Source organism: Hippichthys cyanospilos, chromosome 2 (assembly GCF_059441005.1).
Source record: "Hippichthys cyanospilos isolate Australia breed blue-spotted pipefish chromosome 2, RoL_Hcya_1.0, whole genome shotgun sequence".
In the NCBI taxonomy this organism is placed as follows: Eukaryota; Metazoa; Chordata; class Actinopteri; order Syngnathiformes; family Syngnathidae; genus Hippichthys; species Hippichthys cyanospilos.
The window spans coordinates 8,766,204-8,785,054 of NC_142370.1; the positions used below are offsets into that span (position 1 = coordinate 8,766,204).

Sequence of the window (18,851 nt, forward strand, 5' to 3'; positions counted from 1 at the left end):
CAGAGAGGGAAGACGAATCTGCGCTTTCTGCGCTCACACACACAAATCCAAATTCGACGACTGATCTCTACCCATGCCGGCCCCTCTAGTGATAGTATTCTTGGATGAGTGGAATGTGTAAGTACAATAGAATCGTCCCCGTGCTTCGCCCCGCTCCTCCCTCGGGCCCACACAGGTTCTGACAAGAGAACAAAAGTGCACCTTGCACCTCTCAACAACAGCAGTAGCACCTCAGGGGCAAATACCAGAATACCTGCGCTGAACAGGAGTGACGGAACGACTTCACGTGAGGTCAGAATCACAGAGGGGGAGTGAATAAAAAAAAAAAAAAGAATTTAGCGCTGATGCTTTTCCGCTGTGCGCTGCCAAGTGTAACAGACTCATCCAAAGGTCCAAAACTAAACACAGACCAGCTAGCTGGTCTTGTACTCTCTGTCCTCCACTTGGCCATAGAACAGAGTATTCGTGGGGCTCTAAAAAGTCTAAAACAAAAAAAAAGTTTGAAGTAGAAGAATAACTTTAAGGCTTTAAAATTCTCTAAATATCTCATCTTAGGCTTGTACTGGCATGAGGTTCCTCCTTTTCGCACATCATCTGTTTTGCATCACAGCCTGTTTGACTCATCCTCTCCCCTCTGACCCCGTCGGACAGAGAAATGTCTGTATTGAGAAGAAAACACACACACACACATACCCACAGCCCATTGAAAAGGACATCAGGAGTCCAAAGGTGGACAGGAAGTGGTGTGGACCCCCTGCTTGTGGACATATCCTGTGCATGGGTACAACTGGCCTACATCGGTTTAAGCGAGCGTTTTACTGCCACTCGCAGCTGAAATTTATTGTGAAACCAAACATAATACAAAGACTACATGCTGTGTGTGGAAAACAATAATATAACTTTGCCCTTTATTCCGCTAACTAAATGCTAAAAAAATCTGGAACACTACTGGCGAGCGAAACATTTGCAATGTACGTGGCGTGACACTAAACACAAACATTGCAGCAACACATGTAGACAATACTACATTTGTTGCTACAAACATTTGCATACAAACATTTGTGTTTGGTCTAAATTTTGACTGATTCGAGCTAGCCTAGCCCAGAGCAAGTCTCAACGTGCTCAGTAGAGGACATCCTGGTTATACTGAAGCAGTATCACAAATTGCTCAAGTGAAATATAACAAGATAGGAGGGTTCATGTGAAGTCCTGATATGTTATAAAATGTAGGGGTGCTGGTACTCCATACCGCCACAGCCCATTTAAAACCCTGAATGTGTTGAAAACCCTTCAAAATTATACAATAAAATTGATCGATTTTTGATGATTTAAAGAGCTTACAGTATGTCAGCCAGTTAATGAATTGGTTCCTACTTTTATATAAATACGTTTTCTTTCATTTTTAGAGTTCTACATTCCTTTTTGAAAACGCACTGTAAAAAAAAATCTAATGTGGCAGAGCTTGGAGTGGAATCTTACCACAGTGGCATTGTGTAACACTACTGCAACTTGGAGAGGGCATGAAACTTTACCCCAGTGACTTAACCCCCCCCCAGCTCGAATAGGATCCTCCCATGAATCAGCGCCACCACAAACCTAGTGAGATCTACACGACAGCTCAAGAACCCTCAGACCCCCAACAAGTCCCCGAGTGTGTACACACTCAGATGTACCATACCAGCGCTTTTTTTTTGGGAGTCATCATTTTTGTGTCATCTTGAGAAGTGTTACTTAAGGTACATGCAACACTTGAACGACTCGAGACATGGGAAGAGTTCAAAAGTTCGAAAGCAGCTTTTTTTTTGGATAGTTGGGAACATTTTTTTCCCGTTCTGGGTCAAAGATAATAATTTTCTTCTTGAGTATTTCAAATGAATATAAACTGATCCAGTGGTTCTCAAAGTGTGGTAAAGGAATCACCAATGTTAGGTAGGCGCGCACCCAAACCTCAGGCCTCCATTTTTATCGTTGTTCATGCCTTACACACATCTGCCAAATTAATCAATCAAAAAATCTTTCTGTCTCCGTTTCGTCTTGTCTGGTCACTTGCACACCAACTGACAATGACATCACAGTACCAAAAGCAAAGTTACGGGCAAATGGCGGCTCAGCTTACAAACTCTACACGATCCAACATAAAAAACAGAAGGACTGTGATTAGCCAATATTAAATGGCCACCCACTGAGATGGATAATATCCGGTGGGTTTTTCTACTTAATTCATATTCAATAGATGCATCGATCACTGCTATGTTAAGACCAGTGGAGGCATATCAAAAACATAATTGTAAAGTACTTTTTTTTAACTTCATCAACTTTTGTGCAATATGAGCAATTTAAAAATATATATAGATAGCTTATTATAACTAATAATTAAAGACAGCTAAATGCTATTGAAGCGTTATGTTAACAATCAAGTTGTTTAAAACGTTACAGCGGCTCATAACAATAATGTTAAACATCATTTTTAATACTAAAATTACAGCCCTGTTTTTGATGTTGGGCAAATAAGCAATTAAGAAATGTCTAAAGATGTTGATACCAATTTTGTTTTTGTTTATTTAGACTACTCGACTGTTTTAGTCACTGATACCTTTTGATACACCCCCCACCCAAACAAACAAAAATGACAAATTTTAAAGTTCCATTTTCTATGTTTCTAATTTGTAAATTCTACTTCCTGATGATAAAACTGCTCCAAGAGAACATGTACTAGAACCTTAAAATAAGGCCAGGTTTAGGCCTGATACAATACTTGTTATCAGTACTCACAGTAGTACTCAGTACTACTCACTGGATAGAAATGATGACTGCTGACATTTACTCTTGAACTCGTCCTTTTTTTCGATGGGTTTTCTTCTTGTGCTTTTGAGGGATCTGAAGTAATGTTAAATGAACTGAAGACAAATTGGTATGATGTGAGTTATCCGCAATGATGCTCAAATTCTTAATGGATGGAAATCCCCCACCAGGTTTTTATTCCACACCCGCTTCACAATAATGTGATTTCCTGTTTTAGGAGGGAAAAAAATCACGTTATTACTTGAAGTTAAAGACCGGCAGACGGAGCTGGGGTCTCTGTGTGACACAGAAGTATTGTATGTCTGTCACTAATGGCTGAGGAATGTCACATTAGTCAGGGGTTGCATGTGTGACGCTGCCAACGCTGAAGAACTTTTAGGCAGACGATATGATATTCCACACCAACGAGGACGGTGACTTCACTGCCTCAAAGCAATATTGTAATGGGCTGCCACAAAACAATTACTTGTGTGTTACAACAGCCAAAATAATTCTGTTTTTGGTATTGTTTCTTTTTTTATGTTACTGCGTTTTGATCTTATCCCGATTGATCGGTCAGATAAGTGTGTTCTACAATTCCGCAATTATCACTGCAACTTTTACAAACATGCCGGAAAATAACGTCATACCATCAAAACATTTAAAAGGCTATCACAAAAAAAAAAATGCAAAGATACCAAAGACGTTTTGTGAGACATGCAGTCCTTTTTAACGCTTGTCACATTATGTTACAAATGTCTTCGATTTTATGACATCATCAAATAATCAATGGGGGGACACTCGGGAGCTGAAATTTCCAGCAGGTGATTAAAACATCTAAAACTGATTTTTCTATCTGATTGCAGCTGGACATGCGAGATTTTGTGTCAGAAAATAATCATTCAAATTTCAAATAATCATTCAAATCGTCCAAATTTTGGACCATATAAAACCATTATAATGACCATTTTTGAGATGCATTTTAATAGGGTTCGTGACATTGATTTTCCTGCGATTTTTTTTTTTTTAGCACCATTACGTTGAGCGGCGGTCAAACTATGTCAGCAAACAGAAAATTCTTTGTTGATTTGTTTCACCTTAAGACAGTAGGTGGCGGTAGAGACCAGTTAATGGCTATGTCTTAAAGTGCCATCATTACGTCACGTACTATAAAGACCATATCATTTTTCAACTTTTTGTGGGTGTTGATAAATTTAAACTACATATGTATGGATAGAAATGATGCCACCGAACAATTTGAATGGTTAAAGTTAAAAAAATATTCATAAATAACTTTAATTATTATCGATGAATTAATTGGAACTTCGAGAGTAATTCATGAGTAAATCTTAATACTGTACTTTGTTTTGCACAAAAATACAAATAACAATGCTGATATTTAATTTACTTTTGACCACGTGCTCTTCATCATGGTTAGCATCAGCTGTTAGCATACTGTCTCGTCATAAAAATGATCATTTAGTCAATATAATCATCTTATATTAGTTCTATATACGTATTGTAATCCAAATTTGCTGTTCATTGCTGCTGGCTTTATGCCCTAATGCAATTCTAGCCAGAAAATACAGTATAGCAAAGCACTATTTTGGTTCTTTCCCTAGACTGCATTTCACACTAGCGATTAGCATGTTTAGTGGCTCCCCATTCGCCTTAGGTAAAAACGCTACTTGTTCATAGAGTAATTTTTTTGCGTCGTCTTGAGATTGCAGTTTTAGCCCTAAAACGATCTATTGTACGGCCCTAGTCATGAACATCCCATGCGCCAATGCACATAAGTCTTCGTGGGCGGGTGTTTACATTGGGCAAGCTAAGTCATGCAATCTGAGATGCAGCTTTCCGTGCCCCCCTTCAACCTCCCACCCCCACGTAGACCCACATGTGCATTCACCTCTCAACACCACAAGCTATTGCAGGAAACACGTTGTTACCTCACCAAGACACGCTGGCGTCAGTGCGTGCGGGTCAGGAGGGCAGCCAGGGGATCGTAGACACATTGCTGCCATATGTGCACCCTCAGCTGTAAGTGCTCAGCATACACTTCCTCCCAAAGTTCCTCTGAGGTAACAAGAGTTGAAGGAGCAGATGGGGCTGCCTCTCTCAGGCATGTTTGGACCTCTTAGGCCTTACGTTACATTTCTTTCGTCTACCTGCGGGTCTCCCGCGAGCCGGAAGTGGTATCAGTAGCTATTCCACACTTGACTCATTCTTGTGCTGAGAGGACTTTGGATAATTGTGAAGAATTTTTTTAACAAGTGAAATGTTGTAGTAAACAAAAGACTAAAAGAACAATCAAGCAACTTCTGCAGAAAGGCCCCGCAAGCTCAACGCTACTATACAGCGGGAAATTCAATTAACATGTTTAATATTTAGCATCAACAGTCACAGGCTTGGAACCTGCAAAGCAGTTTTTCTCCTTCCTTCTTTGATGTACTGGGTTGTTATTTTTTTCCATTTTAGACTAACCTGTAACCTGTATACTATAAATGTAAATGTAAAAAAGTAGTTAACGGTTGTTGAAAGTTAATTTATATAGCTTTTTTTTCTTTTGTTAATGTTAAACTGATACAGTTGAATGTATACTAATGCCACTTTTATAGATAATAATCTTATTTTGGGGGAAACCAATGAGTGGGCGGGAATCTCTTTCAGAATGGGGGGGGCTTTGCAATTGAGAAGCACAACTGTAAGCATTAGATATTTGAACAATGGTACTTGAGACCAGTGTTTCTCAGTTATATTTTACCAAGCCCCCCCAAGGAAAGAGAAAACTTTTCACACCCCTGTCTAAGTATAGCTATATCTGTATCCCGTCAAAAGAAAAAAGCAATATAAATCAACTTTCAACAATTGCTTTCGCAGCATTTATACGGGTTACAGCTTAGTCTAAAACAGAAAAAATAACCAAGTGCATCAAAGTGCCTGAAACAAGAAAAATATATTAAAAAATCCTATTTTATTGTAATTTTGTAATTACAAACACCCCCCCCCCCAGTATAACAGTACTCAATGGCATATTTTCTGCATCTCCTACAAAAAAAAAGTAATAGCAGGCCATTGAGTTTGTTAGAAAATAATGTTTCGGGATACTTGAAAATTGAGTAATTCAAGTACCTTTCACTCGTGAAAGTAGTTTTTGTGACTTGTACATTTGAAAAGATAGCTGCAATAATATTTGATTGCCAATTGAAAATGTGAAGAATGATACAAAAACCTTTTTGCTTTAGCCCCTCTCTTGTTTGTCTAAGTCCATGCTGACAGCCCGGCAGGTGTGAGCAGGTGTTTCCCCCATATCACTCACCATCCCACAAACCCATCCGCACTCCCACTAACGCACAGGACTCTACCTTCCCATTGAGAACCTGTCACGTCTGTCCTGATGAACTCATTTGGACTGACAGGTCAATAGAGCGTTCAAACAAACACCAGTTTTTGCTACAACAAAGCTTTTATTGACAAGGAAAAAATAAATCTCGATGAACAAAATGGTTCATAAAATCAAAATATTAAAAAAACATGCGCCGTAAGACACCATAGACAATTCGGTGAAGCAAACTGGGTCCTTTGGTCAAGCTCTTCACTCGGAGCCGGGAAAATGGTTTAGGTCACCTGTTACCCACCTTCTCGGGCAGCTGTCTCAACACACACATCTTGTACGCATAATAAGGAATGGCATCCGAGCGGATGCACCAAAAACACACCCAAGCAGCTGCGGCGTGGCCGGAGTCCCGGACCGGCCGGCACCAACGGGGTTTCCTGGGATTTAACCGCATGTCCAGCTGCTCTCATGTCATTCGTGCTTAAACTGCTGACAGGTCGCTCGCTGCTCATCTGAAATGTCACTTTTGAAATAATAAAGGCACTCAAGTAATCATAGAAGAGTTCTCCGGGTGGGATTGGGACCGACGAGGGTGTTCCGGGAATGCGGGTCCGTCTATGAGGCGTTGGGGTTGCCGCAAGTGGAGGCGTTGTGTTTGTGCAGGAGAGACATGCGGCTGAAGGTGCGTGAGCAGGAGGCGCACTGGTACTTCTTCACCTCCGAGTGCGTCTGCAGGTGCGCCCGCAGGTTGGAGCGGTCGGCGAAGGCCCGGTTGCAGTGCTGGCAGGCGAACGGACGCTCACCTGAAGGAAGGAAAAAGGCAAGGGATTAGTGGTGCAACAATTATTTGATTCGCTGACGAATTTTCAATTCAAAGTGACAAAATTAAACAGTTTTTATCAATCTCAGGGGTGGGCATTTCATTACTTGCTGTCCACTGAAAATGACATCGCAGTTGTTCAGAACTCATATATCGACTTTTCTATGTTGTGTAACATTCACATTCCTGATTGGACATTACATGAATCGAGCAGTTCAAAAGTCAGCGAGTAACAAAATGGCCGTCCCGGGTATGGATAAAAACAAGTAGATTTTGTTGCTTAACCCGCCTAACCCATTTAAAGTAAATATTGAAAGCAGTGCCTCTGCTTTGCTTATGTATAATCAACATATTTGGCACTTGAATGCATTTTTGTTACAAAGCTTTTAGAAAACGTTCACTCATTTTTTTGATGACTAAACAAAACCCTGGTTAAAAATGTTTTACACTACATAACTACGGACATAAAAAAAACCCCATTTGCTTTCCATGTTACACCATCGTGGCAAAAATAAAAGTAAAATAGGCCCTATTTCAAGGTATCATTATTTGCAATGACAACCAATGCTAGTATTGGCAAGCTAGAAAATACCAAATAAAAGTAAAAAATTCACCATATATTTTATGTAATTCTAAGAAAAATGCTATACTGCGGTATTTCTTTAAAATTTTCAGTTATCATATTGAGAGGGGGCAATTTTTTTGTATTAAAAGCACGTGTTATAGATACTTGGTATCTGTGTGGCTGACTACTCAAGAGTTGACTACTTATATTGGTATCGGTGCAGAAAAAAACAGATCAAAATGAGACAAAGTATATTACCAAATGATTTTAGAATTGTCAACAATGTCATAACAACAAAGATTGAAAAATAAAAAAGATCAAAAAAAGAAAAGTTTTTTTTTTAAAGATGAGCTCTTGTACTTATATCTTGATGTTGAGGGACAATACAATTAGTTCTGTAAACTCTTATTTGTTTGTTGATGTGGGAAAAATTCAAATCAACAAAATATTTGTTTACAAAATAAGTGTTTTTTGTTGAATCGCTCATCCTAAAATTATAACGGTAGGTTGCTTTGAAATTTAGTTCTCCTGACTCCATTTTTGTTTGCAATTTATGTAATATACTGGATTTAAGCAAAAAAAAAAAAGTGTAAATGGTACTACATGTAAGATAAGAAAAAAGGAATCCAGTGATACTAAAACATCAAACCATTTTGATATTTGCCCTGATTATGAATCCAACTGAGACATGTGTAAACATCTGCTTCAACCGTGAAAAAAAAACATCTCATATTCTGTTTTAACTATTAATATAATAAATACTTGTGTCGTAATTTGACCAATTTTAATTATTTTCTTCCATATACTTTTCGCCGAGGGATGGCACACTCCGGTCATGTCACATCAAGTGGCTGTGCCATTTTGAAATTTTATCACTATCTGGGTGAAATTTCAGCTCCCTAGTGTCTTTTTGCAATGTCAGCAGTAGTGAATGAGTCAAACAATCATCATTTGCATCCTCGGAGCAGATGGCAGAAGCCCCTAGAGACCAACCTGTGTGCGTGCGAATGTGTCCCCTCAGCAGCCAGGGTCTGGAGAAGGCCTTGCCGCAGGTGGGGCAGACGCACGGCAAGGTGTGTGAGCGGATGTGCATCTTCAGGGCGCCCAGGCTGCTGTACTCCTTGGGGCAATGTTTGCAGTGGAACGCCGGTCGAGACGCCGCTGCCGCCGCCTCGGCGGGCAGAGGCGGAACGCGTAGGTGCGACGTCTGGTGGCGGGACAGCGCTGAAAGGCAAGTGTAGCTCTGGCTGCAGTACATGCAGTGGTAGACGGCTTGGAGCACGTCCGGGCTGGGGGGGTCCGAAGAACGCCCGTTGTCTTCGTCGTCCTCGCCGCTGCTGCTGAACGGGGAGCTGCTGAGGTCCAGCGGCGATGGTGGGAGGGATGTCGGCGCCACGGGGGACAGGGGAGCGGGAAGGGTGTGCGAGAAGGGAACCGAGGTGTAGCAGGTGAGGGCGGAGCTGTTGTTGGGTGTCGGGAGGTCGGCCCGAGGGAGGCTTTCGGGGACAAAAGCTGGTGGAAGAAAATGTAAACAAGAATTTTGTATTATGTATTAATATTGTGGGTACTCATCTCAGGGAGTGGCCATTTTGTCGATTGCTGTTGACTGCAAATGACATCACAGTTGCCCTAGACTCAGGCAACGGCCAGTCACAGCTCATTTTTTCAAATGTCGTATCGCAGAAAACAGGTGAGCTGTGATTGGTTGTTACCTGAGCCTTGCACAATGGCGATGTCATTTTAAGGCGACAGTTAGTGACAAAATGGCCGCCCCCTCAGATGCATTCAAACAGGTTAATATTCCACAAACGCAATATAAACCAGAACCCTGTCTTTAGCCTCGCGGGGGCGCGTAGAATATATTCATGTAAAGAGATGGTTTGGGTTGTCTGAAATGAATGATAACTTCACAATGTATCATTTATCATTAATACGATTAAAATTGTCCCCACTTGCTGTTGACTGAAAATGTGCTTAGGTCACATGACCAAGCCTAGGAAACAGGTAAACTGTGTTGTTACCTGAGCCTTGAGCACATGTGATGTCATTTTCAGTCGACAACTTAGGTGGCAAAATGTCTTTTTAAAATTTATAAATTATACAAAATAATGTTATCAAATTAATAATAGACAGGATATTAACATAGTAACATATACATGCTGCCTTTCAATGTCTTTTCCATGAGCGTTACTAGACAATTTTTGGAGGTGAACCACCCTCCCCACCCATAAAATTTGAGGTTTGTGTGTGTGTGTCCTTTTAAAACAAGCTAGAAAAGTGTAGTTACCTACAGTACTTTGTTAAACCATACAATTAGCTTACCAGTTAGTACTCTACCAAGCTGTTGCATTTCCATAATAGCATTCCCATGCCTCTTTGTTGCAGAGTTCAGTTTTACCTTTCTTACTGTTTTAGCTAGCCATTTTCTTTCCAGCTAGGAAATGTTTTAGGGTGGTCAGAGACAGAATCATTCTCCTAAGTTTGAATGGGAATGGGGAAGCTGTTATGTCCTGAAGTCAAGCTGCTACTTGACAAAATGTTGCTTTCTCATAACCCTATGAATTTGGGAGTAATTGCGTTAAAATATACGTAATGATAAAATTTATGGAGATCTAAACTTTGGGCCCTTGATACGCCCCTGGAATTTTTCCACGTGTTGCTTTTCTCTGAGAGTTGATGTCCAGAAAACTTTGCACACGTTCAACATACCCGTTTGGCTGTCCAGCAGGCTTTCTCTGTAGCATGGTTTCTTGCTGGAGAAATACTTCTTGACCAGAAATGACCGAGGCATGTTTCCTACTCAAAAAAAAAAGAAAAAAAAGTCTTAATTCCCACGAAGCGCGTTCAGGTGCTGAAAGTTGCTCTTCGCGGAGTCGGAAAGGCCGGGAGACGCAACATCCACCGAGACTGACAAAAAAAAGTGGGCTCAGGAATCAGTGCTGTTGAGTGGGCTCCTCAAATAGTGAGGGGCCAGTTTGGTGGGTGGGTGCGGCTCCGCCCAGGGACACACCCCAGCTTGTCGGGGCGCCACCAGCAACTCCATTCACCGCAGGTGCTCGCCTGCTGGGTGGGTGTGAATGGCGGCTGCAAATTGTGCATTTCACGCTGCTAATGGCCCACTCATACGAGCGAGCAGGCAGAAATAAAGGGAACAATGGAGGATTACAAAAAAAATGTGTTGGCAAGAAGCTTCTTCAGGTGTTCGTTTAACTTCTGGGCATAATTACGTAAGATTTTAAAATGTTTTAAAATATGCTTTAATGGAAATAGCAACAATAATTATATTGACGTTTCTTCCCTGCCACCTATGACAAAGTGAACCACAAGCTCAAGTGTCTCACTAAAATGTCTCACCAAATGAAAAGGATAAACAATAGTATTTTTCGCACGTCTGTTGCTAAAAATCTAAAATGAAGTTAATTTATTATTATTTATTTTTCTTTGATTATATGCTTCTGAAATCCAGCCTATTTGTTTATGTCCACCGTTTTGGTCACTATATTTTGAGTCATTCAAACTATAGCCTTCCAAATCCTAGTGCGCTAAATAGAAGACGTCCTGTCCTTTCCGTCAATTCACTTTGCTGTCTTGCTGGGACAAAAGGGACAGAGCAGTTGACACAAATGAATAGGTGGCTCTCAGGAGGTTCTTTTTAAATAGTTCCGGAGAACTACAAATGTAGTTCCAATATTCATTACATCAGAAACATAGCACCACTCGGCTTTAGGTCTTTTTTTAATCATATTATTGCACTGGTTATAAGCGACATAGCTTTCACAGGTGATACATTTTGGAAAAAAAAAAAAAGAAAACCTTAAGTCTTAGAAGACTTAATCGGTTCCTTTGAAGCTTGGACGCCCCCTTTCGGCATTCATTTTCAAACATATTTGCTGGGAAAAATAGTGATGAAGTAGATGGATGCACACATTCATCTATCAAGTAAAAATAGCAACAAGCGTCCAAGGAACACTTTATTAATGCATTTCGCTTAAGTGTGCACTTGTGGCTCGGGGCTATAACGCACCCTAGGAGGAGGAGATTAATGAAGAATGTGGAGGAAGACAGAACTTCTGTTCTTTTTTCGCCTCCCAAAACAAAACCCGCAGTCAACTTCTTCTCAACGGGGAGTGAGACGTCTCAATAGCAGAGGTGGCGCTTTTGCACGTACGATCCGGACTTTAATGGACCCTAGCTGACAGGAACAATGAAAAGGAGCAATCATTAGCTCGCCTGAAATATTGGGGCTGCAGGTGGCGTGAAATGTGATCAATAAGGGTCCCTGTCGCGCGTAAAAAGTGTGCGCAACTGCAACAGAGTAGAGTAGCAATATTATTTCCATCGGCTCCTTGTTATTGCTGCACAGCATGCGCAAGGAGTAAAATCAGGTGGCGGTATTGCCGGAATGCCGCAGTGGCCCCGCGTCACATTGCAAAGAGAGCCCAAAGCTCCCGCTGGTAGCAGGCGGCAGGCTGAGTTGTGTGTGGGGGTGCACCTGTCTATGGGCGCCATTGTCACGGCATGCCCAAAAAGTTCACACGTCGTTAGACGCTTGTTGACGCCGACGCCACGGAGACTGGGGGTCAAGGGGCAGCAGGCTAATAAAAACAAAAAGCAAATAGCAAAGACATGTGTGAAAGTCAGATGAGTCCGCTGCGGTGGTGGAGCATTTTTCAAGGGGAAGTCGACCTAAAACTTTATTATGGTATTTTCGGTGTGCCCCACTAGCATAAACACGACAATCTAGTTGATTTGTGGAATATGAATTAGGCAGCAGAACACCTGTTTTCATCCAACTCAGGGATGGACATTTTGTCACTGGTTGTTGCCTGAAAATGACATCGCAGATGCTCAGGTAACAACTGACCGGGGCTCACCTGTATATGTAAGAGCAATATTTTTCCTTTTTCATGTACAACTAACACCTTTTTGAGAACTAATGTAATTCTGATACATAACAGTCTCTTCTGGCTGAATGTTTAGAAGAGTTTGTCTTTTAATTCAGTTATGCTGTTAAAGTCAGTCATTTCCAATATTATTTTTATCTGACCAGAATACGGTAATTGTTTTTTACTGTTATTATACAAGAAATGCCATTTATGGTCAACTGGTCATTCCTTGTCCCAAGACAAATGCACTAAACGTTTTATTTATAGAACTTTGTGACTGTGGAATCATTAACCATGTGAATTCCTCGTCATTGAGAATAGAATGACTTATTCAAATGACTTATTTGACATCCAAAATCGAAATGAAGACACAATGGAACAGGCACCATATGAGAGACTTAAACAGCTGAATGCTTTGTTTTGAGCAGAACAGTTTGGCAAACGATTTGCGCCGCAAGCAGGTCGAGTGACCTCATGAACCAGCGAAGACGTAAAGACTGCAAGTTTGCAGCTCGGAATAGAACAGATGTTTGGCTGCGTCGTCTCGGGAATAAATCTAACCTGACAGCGCACTCACACAATTTGCGGAAACGGATGACAAATTCATCATCTATGAAAAGAGAAAATTTAACTACAGAACTTAATGGCTGTAGCAGGATGTCCATATTTTTCCCACATACATACACAAAGTGAAAGAGTCCATTATTGTCTTGTTAGGATCATCATGGGAATATTACTATTTTCATATGGCTATTGAACGTATGTATTCCCTCCTTATCTACTCTGACGCGCTTGTGTGTCTCTCCATCTCAAAGCAACTGGCCACCCCTTGTCATCATCGCCAAGAGCTTGTTTACTTGGCCTTAGCTTGCTTTTCTTACATAGACAATGGATGATTATCCAATCCTTGTGGAGTATTTTGACTATTTCTGTATCATTTTCTTCCACATCATTGTTGTAGTATTTCAGTCAACACACTCCTGTTAGTGTGAAAAGTAAGTGGTCGTGACATGTTGAACTTCGACACGTTGTCATCTTTTGGGTGAAATTTCAGATCCTTAGTGTCTTCTTCCAGTGCTTTCCCTTTGATGTGAAATGCCTTTGATGTAAAGATCAGCGGATTGGACAAGGGTTATGTCTTCTCACTTGAATTTCAAATAGAATAGAATGGGGGGAAAAATGATCCTCCACTGAAGTTGAAAATTGGTTTTGGCCTGCCAATACAGTAGACAGAAATTAGAAAGAAACAATGTAATAAATGAGAGTAAAATATGCTAAGCATAAAAATAATTATTGTTTGTCTTTTTAATTGAAAAATGGTGTGCTATATTTCAACATTTTAGTCTTTTTATGCAGACCTTAATGACGTCATTAGAATACCATATGAGGACATTGACTGCCCTTGTGCTCCAGTCTTTAATTGCATGCAAAATACACACCTCCACATTTTTATTTATTTTTTTAATCAGGCAAATGTGACCACCGCCAATTTACAATGCTTGAATTTAAAAGAGTGACATGAAGTCTTTTGGGAGGACATTTCAAATGGCTGTTCTATTTCCTTTTGTTGTGTGCAGGTTGCAAAGACCCAAGTGATCTTTGCCAAGGCTCTTGAATAATCAAAGGCATCGTTAGCATTCAGCATATTCGGGCCATCCAGGTAACGACCACTCGGCCAAGTTGTTTCATATGCGATTGCTTCATCGAATCTGAAAGAAGGCTGAGCTATCTTGTCGTCCTGTCCGGATCTTATCTCCCGAGTAACAAAAGGCAGGCTGCTACATCGGCTGGTTTTGCATATGTACGGTGTAGGAGTGTTGCTCCGCGGTTGAGCGCTGTGCGAACGCATCAGGAGCAAAATGAGGTTATCACCCAGAAAGGCCACAAGCACTCCCACATGCAGTGAAGCCATCTCCACTCAAACACACGGCCGGGGTTTGTTTGTGTTTTGGTAAAATAGTATTAGGTAAAAATGAATGAAAAAAAGTGTGATTTTTTTTTTTTACTTCTGACACAATTTTTGATCCCTGGAAACTAGAGTCACTGGAAAACTATGGAAATGCCATTTGAATCCATTGCAGCCCCGCAGAAAATAAAAAAAACACCTCCAAAGCAAAAAGCTGTTTTTGATTACGCTGCATGATGAATTGATCACAGCAGGAAGTCCCATAATCTCTCTAAAATGGACAACCTAATCTTTATGCACCCCTGTTTTGAAATACTAATTTGCACGGGTAATATTCAAAGGAAAATAGATCATAGTTTAAAACCCTATCTTGAAAAATTAACCCAAAATTCCAAACACCAGCTCTACATTATAATCTTAATTTTCAATTTAATCCATAGTTTAAAATCTTAATTTAGGACCCAAAACCTTTGAAACCCCTATTTTCAAATCCTGACTGTAGTTTATGAAGCCAAATTTGAAACCTTAACCCTAGTTTAAATCTTGACTATAGTGGAAAATTGTATTTTTAAACCCCATTCCGAGTTTAAAACCACAATTTCAAATCTGCCCTTAGTCTAAAACTCTAATTTGAAGACATAGTTTTTGGTTCTAAACCTCTAAATTCAAAACCTTACCTTTTTACATACCCAAATTTGAAAACCTAACCTTTGTTTAAAACCTTAATTTGCCAAACCCTAGTTTTAAACCCAAATTTGAAATATTGAACGTCATGTAAAACCCCTATTTGAAATATTTACCGTAGTTTAAAACCTTGATTTGAACCCTTACCCTTGTTTGAAACGTCTGATTTCAAATCCTGACTATAGATTACAAACCCAAATTTGAAACAATCAACCTTGTTTAAAAACTAAACATTACATCTTGACCATTGTTTGAAACCCTTGATTTAAAATCCTGACCATAGTCTACAAATCCAAATTTGAAACTCCAACCCTATCTTAAAACCCATAAAACCTTGACAATAAAACTAATAATTTGAATGCACAACTCTATTTGAAAATCCTAACCCTACTTTAAAACCCTGATTTCAAATTCTAACCATGGATTACAAACCCACATTTTTAACCCTAACCCTATTTTAAAACCATACCTTAAAATCCTCTCCATTTTAAACCCTGAAATTGAAACCCTATTCCTGGAATTAAAACTTACTTCGAAATCCTAACCCTAGTTTAAAAACCTAACCCTATTTTCAAATCCTAAATCAAAATAAATCATCATTTAGAAATAATGTTGACTTCAGTGACATGCTTCAGAGGTCAACATTCACCAGATGAGCAAACGCGGCAGCTCACTTTTACAGTGCACGCAAATAGATGAGCGTATTTCTTTTCAATGCGTCCTGTCACCAGCACATCATTAATGACGCGATGTCATGTTTGCTATCTGCTGGTCGTTTTGCTGCTTTATGGCGGTGGGAGGGCCCCAAGCAAACGGTCCATGGGAATATTGATTGTGTGACATAGAAGCACAGTTCAACTATGGCCTCAGAGGAAAACCTTTTAAGAACGTGATGACAGTTGTTTCTGTTTGGATGACTGGCAAATACAAAGTCAAAGGGTCTGGTAGCATCATAAAACACCGTAGAAAATGCACTAACCGGTGTGATGTCTCGAAGATCTAAAAAAAAAAAAAAAAAAGAAGAAGAAGAAAAGAAAAATATATATATAGATCTTCAGACAAAGCACAATTCTAGCTTCTTATGAAATTATGAAGTTTGGGGGGGTTAATTGCGGATAATATGATCGTTTTTGAAGATTTGTGATATGTATTGTTGAAGGCAATGCGAATGATGATGAATGATGATGAATGAATCAAAATATAAAAGCATATTTTCTTTGTTTAGGGTTTGTTATTGCTAATGGAGACTCCCGGATTTCATTGTGCGCTTATCTGGCGCTATCTAGCGTTCATACAGCAAATCGCAGCAACAGAAATCAATAAGAAACGAACCACAAGAGAGCAGCCAAACAAAGAATGACCGATCACATTTATAGGCGAGCAGTTGCGCTGTTGTGTACATATTGGAAAGGTGAACTTTTTTTCTAGTACAAGCCTTGGATGTTGTGATAACGTGGGATATTAAAAAATCAACCTGTGAAATTGTGTAGCGTGTGCACAATTTCCTTAGTTACCGCAGACATATGGTTTAAACGTAAAACTAATCAAATGAAACATTAACAATGTTGTATTTGTATTTTTTCTGTTTTGAATGATATTTAAGTGGTTCAGCCTCTGATTTTTATGTTTCACATTCTTTCAAGTAAAGAATAACTTTCTGCACAGTAAGATGTACTGCAGGGCATTTTGAAAACAATTGCAGTCTTGCGGTTTGTTAATATAGCATTATCGAATCATGTCAAACTTGTTCGGCTGCACATTACGCATGCAACATTCACGGGGCTAATCACCGACTAAGAATGCAAAAAGAGTGGAGATGCCGGGGATTGAACCCGGGGCCTCATACATGCAAAGCATGCGCTCTACCACTGAGCTACATCCCCTGTCTGTCACAAATGGCTGATTTTTGTAATTATAAATCCGACTATGTAGCATTGACTAAGCAAAGAATAATTAATACAATATGTTCCTGATTACCACATGATGGCGGACATCGAGATTTATGGCCGACCTCAAAATTACACAAAGGGTATATATTTTTTCACTCAACAGTTCTACAGTTCATTTAAAGTTTTAAAGTGCAATAGGATTAGATAAGGATGTCTTCCAAAAACACGGACATATTCATAATTTAGTAGTGTCACAAAAAATGTTTCTTTACTCATATGTTCAATGCACCCCAGTAGCCTAAATACAGTATTTTTAATCATTTTGTGTTAGTGCAATACGAATGAAGCAGCAAAATTAAAATATTTTTATTCAACTCGGGGGACGGCCATTTTGTAATTTGTTGTCGACTAAACATGACATCACAGTTGATCAGGGCTCAGGCAATGACCAATGATGTGATATGCAGAAGCTGAGCCGTGATTGGTCAATACCTGAGCAAGTGGAAAAACAGCAGCTGCCGAAGATGATTAAATACGGCGTATTTTTCTGCTTAATTCTTATATCTTGAAGGCAATAATTATGAGAATATTTAGTCAGGATGCGTCGAACACATTGGAAAGAATTTTCCACTCTAAGCTATCCACCCCTGGTTAATCACCTTTAACCTTCACCTTCTCTGTTGCTATTTTTAGCATGGAGGTCTTACTTTGGGAAGTGCGGGCTGTATATCACACTTCAGCCACCTAACATTACAGAAAAAACAAGCATATCAGCAAATGTACATTCAAATTAAACATAAAAGGAAACATTTCTCAGACCTCACTGGCTTTCTCGTCATCCTTCGGGGAATTTATCATTGTTCATTTGAGACGTTTGATGGTATTCTCCAGGGGAGCACGATTAAGAGTCTGCACAGGCTGTCCTCGCTTTTGCAATGTTTATCTGCTGCCCCTTGCCAAGGACACCTTTCACAGCTTGTTCGCTCGAGCCTTGTAGGGACACGCCAAAGGGATGCACGGGGGCTTTGGGAGAGCTCGGAGCCGGTATGAAGAAGGAAAGGAGAGAAGGTGGGAGAAGCCAACATGTTCCCTTTTCTCCCCTTCCGTCTGCTAAACGAACTGCGAGGGGAATCTCCCAGAATATGGGAGGGGCCTACATGTCTTATATCAGCTGGTTGTGTAATTTGGATGGAGGACAGGAAGCTATCATGTAGTCTGTACCGTGGCTGAGTGTTGTGTGTATTTAGAGGTTATCTAAGGACCGTAAAGTGCAGTTGAGGAGAACCTTAACAAACAAACTGTATGGAACATGATGCCCGGAGCAGCGCTAAGGGTCCATCTACTAAATGTCCCCTGAAGGCTAGAACCACTTGTGAAAGCAATTAAGCTTTGAAATGGTCACCTCTGTGTGTCAGCTTTGAAACGATTTTCCTTGGTGCATTTACAGTATTTATTTATTTACATCAGATAAACCCAGCGATTGAACAAGGGCATGCAGACATTTTTTTTTTATTTGCAAGATCATGTGTCTTATGTCAATATTCAAATCTTTTTGCTCTTGGCATCCAAAATTGTGTCACATGCCTCGACGCTGCACCCGGTCCCATCTAGCTTGCCACACTTGACACACGCTTATCGTATGCAAACAGTCGCTCGCGCTGCAGCAGAGAAGCCAAAGAGGAAAAGGAGCGTGAGAGGGGCCATAAATAAAAGCTGAAAAAGACGGTGGAATCAAAACTCATGACAAGGTCACCGTGGTCAAATGGACTAAGAGTACTGCTCTGCTCATGCCATATTTTATTATGTAACGTAGTGATTTTTAAAAAAAAATTGTCATGGCATGTTTCCAAATGGCCTTTTTTTTACTTCAATAGTTAGTTCTTGTCAGACGGCATTCACGATTTTTGGGGGGCAGATGCTTCAAACGCTATAATCGGTGAATTTAATGGGCAGGCAGATTAAATCACTATCGAATAATTATCC

General features: G+C 40.1%; 1 protein-coding gene, 1 long non-coding RNA gene and 1 other non-coding gene across 3 annotated transcripts; all 3 read right to left on the reverse strand.

Moving 5' to 3' along the window:
- Positions 1-6,283: 6,283 nt before the first annotated feature.
- snai1b (snail family zinc finger 1b) lies at positions 6,284-10,576 on the reverse strand. Its single transcript, XM_088408102.1, has 3 exons — positions 10,213-10,576; positions 8,497-9,015; positions 6,284-6,921 (listed from the first exon to the last, which is right to left on the reverse strand). The coding sequence occupies exons 1-3, from the start codon at positions 10,292-10,294 to the stop codon at positions 6,734-6,736; spliced, it is 789 nt and encodes a 262-aa protein (XP_088264228.1). The 5' UTR covers positions 10,295-10,576; the 3' UTR covers positions 6,284-6,733.
- Positions 10,577-11,307: 731 nt separating this feature from the next.
- LOC148427151 (uncharacterized) lies at positions 11,308-17,972 on the reverse strand. The gene is made up of 3 exons (XR_015864839.1): positions 17,688-17,972; positions 17,528-17,612; positions 11,308-12,098 (listed from the first exon to the last, which is right to left on the reverse strand). It is a non-coding gene; the product is annotated as an uncharacterized LOC148427151 (long non-coding RNA).
- Positions 16,791-16,862, reverse strand: trnaa-ugc (transfer RNA alanine (anticodon UGC)). Its single transcript has one exon. It is a non-coding gene; the product is annotated as a tRNA-Ala (tRNA).
- Positions 17,973-18,851: the final 879 nt, after the last annotated feature.

Bases quoted from the DNA above. Each gene is read 5' to 3' on its own strand.
- snai1b (XM_088408102.1), bottom strand. From the start codon at position 10,294: ATGCCTCGGTCATTTCTGGTCAAGAAGTATTTCTCCAGCAAGAAACCA. The intron at 9,016-10,212 runs GTATGTTGAACG...TTCTTCCACCAG, and splicing joins CCTGCTGGACAGCCAAACGG to CTTTTGTCCCCGAAAGCCTC. The intron at 6,922-8,496 runs GTTGGTCTCTAG...TCCTTCCTTCAG, and splicing joins ACACATTCGCACGCACACAG to GTGAGCGTCCGTTCGCCTGC.